This window comes from Nicotiana tomentosiformis, chromosome 2, assembly GCF_000390325.3.
Source record: "Nicotiana tomentosiformis chromosome 2, ASM39032v3, whole genome shotgun sequence".
Taxonomy (NCBI): Eukaryota; Viridiplantae; Streptophyta; class Magnoliopsida; order Solanales; family Solanaceae; genus Nicotiana; species Nicotiana tomentosiformis.
Window position 1 is genome coordinate 80,564,292 of NC_090813.1, and position 6,653 is coordinate 80,570,944.

The 6,653-nt window shown below is 33.1% G+C and overlaps 1 protein-coding gene across 1 annotated transcript; it reads right to left on the reverse strand.

Annotated features, from left to right (window-relative positions):
- Window positions 1-1,976: 1,976 nt before the first annotated feature.
- LOC104113853 (alpha-farnesene synthase-like) lies at window positions 1,977-5,967 on the reverse strand. The gene is made up of 7 exons (XM_070195645.1): window positions 5,738-5,967; window positions 5,390-5,660; window positions 4,294-4,669; window positions 3,995-4,213; window positions 3,726-3,867; window positions 2,497-2,745; window positions 1,977-2,383 (listed from the first exon to the last, which is right to left on the reverse strand). The coding sequence occupies exons 1-7, from the start codon at window positions 5,912-5,914 to the stop codon at window positions 2,093-2,095; spliced, it is 1,725 nt and encodes a 574-aa protein (XP_070051746.1). The 5' UTR covers window positions 5,915-5,967; the 3' UTR covers window positions 1,977-2,092.
- Between the last annotated feature and the right edge of the window lie 686 nt (window positions 5,968-6,653).

Sequence of the window (6,653 nt, forward strand, 5' to 3'; positions counted from 1 at the left end):
ATGGAGATTTGTATCAAATAACCACTATTATCCTTAGCCCGACGGTGGGCGCCAAACTGTTTACCCTCAAAATCGAATAACAATTGAATTTGTAAGTGGTTTTAAGGATACATGGATTAACTTGACACAAAATGATAAATTAGATTGCGGTTGAAATAAATAATGATAAAGTAAATGCAAACCACATGAATTGGACAATTTCAGCCTTGGAAGGTTAGTCACCCTCGAGCCGAATGCACTTCGATCGGTATCAAGATACAGAAGAATAAGAGTTTAAAGAGAATAATAATAATGTATTACTTTGGAATGTGTGTTACAATATGCTAAATGAATTATCAGACCTTCTTTATATATAAGAGAAATCCTACTCTAGGTACAATTCTATAAAAGGTAAAACATCTCTTGATTTGCCGATTGCCGATTCCTTATAGATACGTGCCGAGATTTTCGCAGTAATATCCGACCGGTTATGGATGTTCGGTCTTCTGTTATGCTACCTCGATATTCTCGAAGGCAGGCGTTCCAACCCCGGGTTCTAGCCAGGTGGGACTTGGGGTCGATCTTTAGTCCTTTATTGCCATGTTCTGAAGCTGACCTACCATGTCGTAGGCGAGCTCGATTTCGAGCATATACATTGCTCACTTGTTATTTAAAAAAAAATGTGCAACAGGTCCTAGATGGCTATAATATAGTACTACTATACTAGAGAACATAAATGTAATGGACCATTTCGATTACAGTAACGATTTATATAGACGATTCAGCATACAAGTCTAAATCAAATGAAATTTGAGCCACACAAAGATATATTTCTAAGTATCCTCGTCTTTTTTCCTGAAGTAGTCATGTCAATATGAATTGTGGTTTGAAATCTATAGCTCCCATTTGTCCATAAATTTTGGCACTATTTTTTAAAAAATAAATTTTTAAAACATTGTTTGTTTGTTCATGGAATATGATTAATTTGAAAATTTTGATTTTTTTTCAAGTTCCCAAAATCTCGTTTAGAGAAGTTGTCAAGTGAAAAAATATTTTCTACTCACAAAACTTTAACTATTTCAAATAAAATTCATGTTCAAACACAATTCAACAACAACAACCCAATATAATTCCACAAGTGGGGAGGGTAAGATAGTGTGTACACATACCTTACCCCCACCCTGGAGAGGTAGATAGGTTGTTTACGATAGATCCTTTACTCAAGAAAACAAAAAGAGACAATATATCGGCCAAAAAGATATTTCTCGCAACCTAAGAACCAAAAAAATAGATGTAAAAAGTAATAACAATAATTAACCAGTAACAATGGTAAGATACTAGGAAAACGGAGCGGAAAAATAATATGAACATAATATGAACTACTAGCAGCCCAAGACAAGACATTATCAGACTAGCCTCATACACCCAGTATGTAGTAGAAAAATAGTTAACTGCCTTCTAACATTCAACCCTAATGCTCGACTTTCACATCTTCCTATCAATGACCATGTCCTCAGTTTTACAATTAAATATCTATAAATATATTTAGGGATTTTTTAATAAATTTATAGGATCTTGAGCGCAAAAGGCTATGGGTCACTCTTGAAACCGTAGACTACAAACTAGATCCGCCTCTAAATTTAATTGTACCCTCAACCCATTCACCATCTTAATTATTAGTTATATTGGCCAATAAGAAATTAAAGGTTTTGTTGGACTAATTTTTACATAAATAGTCGGTCGGGTTTACTGATTATTTTTCTTAGCCAATATATAAAAATTATATACTAATTATACATGATTATGTATATATTAAATATGCATTATACATATACGTACTATACATCTCCTGGCTATTTTTAATTTAAACGGTTGCGTGGGTAGCTATTTACATGAATTCTTCTTAATTTTTACCCTTCTCAATTTTTTCCTCTTTCTTCAACTAAATGTCCTTTCGCGGACATCCCATAAAGTTTTTCAACTCAAGTCAATAACTGTTTTCACATATTTCTTAAAGAAATATTAATTGATTTTTATTTGTAATTATTCTCTTGATAAATTACAAGTATGTCTTATCATCATGAATATAAATAGGCCAAGATTATTACAGAAATTATGTAATAGGATGAATCAAGTTGAAGAGGACTTGATCTCGAGTTTCACCATCTTGAACCCCAAATCCATCTCCAAATTGGTACATGACATGTGCCATTCGTGCTTCATTTACTACATGCTTGACAAGTTTTCGATGTGATGTAGAAAGAGTATTAAAATGGTAATTGATCTTTTTCCACGAATCCAAAATTATGCTTTCGATATGCTCTCGGGCAACATCCTCTGATACATTTTCTTGTTGCATGTAACATAAAATTGATGAAGCAACATCACCTCTCTCTAGCTCCGCCTATACATGAAAGAAATATTATGAAAATTAAGAACTTGCCAAATGGGGAAATTGGGGGAAATTATTACAAAGGAAAGCATAAAAAAAAGAGAGGTAAAAGCTTAAGGTTTTACCGCTGAGGTACCCTGGTCATTGCAAAGTCGAATTACAACCGAAGTGTGGTAAATAATTTCATGGCAATCTTCGTATAAATCAAGGGTTTCTTTTGTTATTTTATTTGATAGACCAAAAATCACATGTAAAGAAAGCAAAGGGCCTGAGGATGAGATCCACCCATTATCAAGGTACTCTTCAAGTGTTGGTATATGACCTTTGTGATACCACGTTGCTTCCAACAGCAAGGCTTTGCAAAAGTTGACCCACTGAATTATTGAAACAATATCAGAAGACTTTCGTAAAACATGCATGAAAAGAGGCATGTAAAAGATGCAACATATTAACATGAACACAGGTTAGATAAAAATGAAAGAACAAGACGTGACTACATGGTACGTTTCGCTTTCAATTACAACTTCATTTTTGAGGTGATGCGACAAATTGGCTTATTCGGATTTGATCTTAAATTCTTTTCCTGTCATAGAAATGAATAGATGATTAATTAATAATTAATACTCCCTTTGTTTTAAATAGTTGTCATGTTTCTCTTTTCAAAAATTAATTTGACTAATATTCGAAACTAGATTAGAATAGACCAACTTAATATTTTAAAGTTAAAATTTTGTAATTCAAAAAAGTACTACAAGTTACAAGTTTTCTCATTTTAATATAATAAAGAATTTTATTTTAAAATGTTAATCAAAGTTCATATATTTTGGTTTTAGAGAAACATGACAACTAATTTGGGATGAAGGGAGTATATATATGTTATTAAGTGACATGATAATATATATAGTATTAAGGCGTGCAGCCTAGAACCCTTAGCTCTATATATATATTCGAACCAAGTTGCTTTAGCTTCGGCTACGTTATGGGAAAATTTGGATGATGGATTTTATTTAAATAGAGTATCATTTATCTCCTAAAACAACTGATACCATTAGTATTTAGCATAGGAGAAAAGGAGTTCGGTTTTCGGGCACTTCAGTCTTGGCATATAAGCACTATTCCGAACATATACATACTGCATATATATATATATATATAGTGGCGAAGTCAGGAAGTTCAACAAGGGTGTTCAAACCTTTGCTAGCGGGCTATGTAAGGGTGTTCAAAGCCTATTTTTAATCAATAACAAATAATAGTTTACCTTATACTTTTTCGGCGAAGGGTGGTCAGTTGACCACCCTTGATTGCACGTAGCTTCGCCCCTATATATATTATTTGAAGACTACTTTGTACTTACCACTTGTTTCAGATTAGGTAACGCTGAAAGGCCACCCTTTTGTTGTTGAATTTCAAAAGACATATCTTCTATTGTATCATGCAAAGACCTGAAACAGATCTGCATACATTCTGGCAGCCCTTCTACTGCATTTGGATCCCACCTAATTAAATGTGAAAAATCTCGTTTTTATGCTTGATTATTACGTATGTACGTAGTACTAGAATTTAAATAACAGGACGGTTAATTAATTTTAACTTGTATCAAATGTTGAGTTTAGGAGAACTTACGTCTCTATGGCACGAGTGAATTGCTGCACTTGGTCTAATGAACCATAAATATCATAAACATCATCTACTATTAGCACCGACTCAATCACTTTGGTGAGCCATTTTCTCATGCTTCCCTGTTGAGGCTCAGAGGCAACTCCTACAGCGTAAAAGAAGCTTTCTACTATCCGATCCCTTGTAAAGTTCAAATCTTCAACTATGGAAACATTCCTCCACCATCTGTTAAATTCACAAGAAATTATTTTCAAATAAACAACGAGAAGAAAGTGATTCTCATTTGACATATTAATTTTAAGTACCTTAATACGTGTTTGAGATCCTTTTGGTGCGTGGCTTGAACTATATTGAAGTTAAGTTTTGCCAACTTGAGCAACATTGGATTTGTGTTGTTGCATTCAAGTTCTTGAGCACAGATATGTATTCTAACATCATACCATTTCACTCTCCATGCCAATGGAAAACTCAAGCTATTGCTCAAATTATATTCCTTATTAGTAAATGTGTAATCTGATTTAGATACAAGGCTCTTGAGGTTTTTTGTTGTGAACAATCGTGTGTCGTCTAGTAAGTTTTCACCTTCCATGCTCATATACGACCCTTCCAAAACCTCCAACAATGTTTTCACATCTGAGACTTTCAGCTTTCCTTTGTCATCGAAGAAGTCCTTTAACATATCTGTAGTACAACAATAAAAACAACATGAAATTAAATAAGAAAGACATTATATTGCTTTTTAGGCCTAAAAAATTAAGTCAAACTTACAATTATTTGTATGCCTTCGTTTCAATTTATGTGAACTTATTTCCTTTTTAGTCCGTGCCAAAAAGAATGATATTTTTCCTTATTTGGAAACAATTTACCTTTATACAATGATTTATAGACACACAAAATATATGTGTATTTATAGCCACACAAAATATTTGTGTATTTATAGCCAGTCAAATGTGTTCACATTAAAACCGAGGGAGTATTATAATTGATATTCTATCTTTTATTGACAGTATTAAAGATTAAATTTACGTCACTTTCTACGATTTGGTCGAGGTTATTCAGATGATCGAATAACTAAATTATTGTTTTAATTTATCTCTCATTAATTAGCATATTTACCTCCTTTAGATTATGGATTCATTTTTCCCTTTCCAACAATTTTACTTTCCAATTTCAACTATGTTTTCCTAAATCAGATATTTTCTTTATCTGACCTGTTTAATTTATTTCTTAATTAGAAATTAAATCCTTTACCTAATTAATACAATATGTGATTTTTACTAAATAAATTTAAGGCTTTTTATTAGTATTGAGTTTAGACCTCTAATTTTATTGAGCCGCCCGCCCCTGTCCGCATAGTCTAAATCCTAGTTGTGAAGCATTATTAATTAACTTATTGATAACCTTGTGAAGCATGGTGGCCATGTTCCCTGAGAAGCCTGAAGCACAATGCAGTAGCATACAGATCCTCCTCCTTCGCGCTGGACTTAGTTTTCACGGACATTATTATCTTTTCCAAAGCTTCCTTGGTTTCAACCTCGAAGTAACAGCTTAGGCCAAGTTTGTCAATGCTGTCTATAAGCTCCAGCAGGTCCAGTGGACTAATAGTACTGTTTGAAAACTTGCAACTAACTTCCTCTTTTAGCTTCTCAGCCTGAATTTTGTACTTCTCTTCCTGCAGGAGCAATTATTAATTACAAAAAATTTCGAACATGAACATTACTTAAGAGATAAAAGTAATTAAATACTCACAGAATATTCACTTGTAAGAGTAAGTAGATGATCATATTTCCAAATGTTTGGTTTATAGGTAGAAATCTTCCTTTCAGGAAGACTTTGCTTTTTAGTAGTACTTTGACGTTTATTAGTCTGCATAGTGGAAAAAAGGGACACAATGTTTCTGTAAGACGTAGTTTGGGAAAGTATCATATTGGAATAATAGAGGTGGAGAAGATACAAGAATAATTGTGGAGATCTTTCATAACTTCTAAGAGCTTATATAGGTAAAATGACTGATTAATTTCGTGTAACAGTTGGATTGGATACGTCACGTCTTTGTATTGCCATTTGTTCATCATGTTCTCAGATCTAAACTTTCGTACAAAGTGAAAGAAACCCTTCGTCGTGAGTATTTTTTCTACTTAATTCTTCTTAGTCATCATCTTTTCTGAGCCGAGAATCTATTAAAAATAACCTCTCTATCTTTACTACGCACATAAGAGTACTTAGGTTTACGTACATACTACTCTTCCTAGACACCAGTGGCGGATCTAGAGTATTATTACTGGGTTCTCGGAAATCGAGTAACTTCTGCGTAAATGTTGTATTTCTATTAAGAAATCCACATAATATTTATAAATCTTTTGTTAATGTCGTGATGTATAAGTAAAAGAGAGAGAAAAGAACGAAACAAAAATGGAATTGGAGTCCTTAATTCGAAAACACAACTTAAAATACAAAAAACGTTGTAAACGACGCAAGATGAGAAAACTATTGTGTGGAATGTGGACTTAAAAGTGACGTCCAGTCCACCTTCTAGACTTAAAGATTCTTTAGGCCATTGATATAGTGACTAGGGGTGTACATGGACCAGATTGATTCGTATTTTATCAAAATCAAATCGAACCTCTATTTGGATTGTTTCGGTTGTGTCGGATTTTTTGGATTT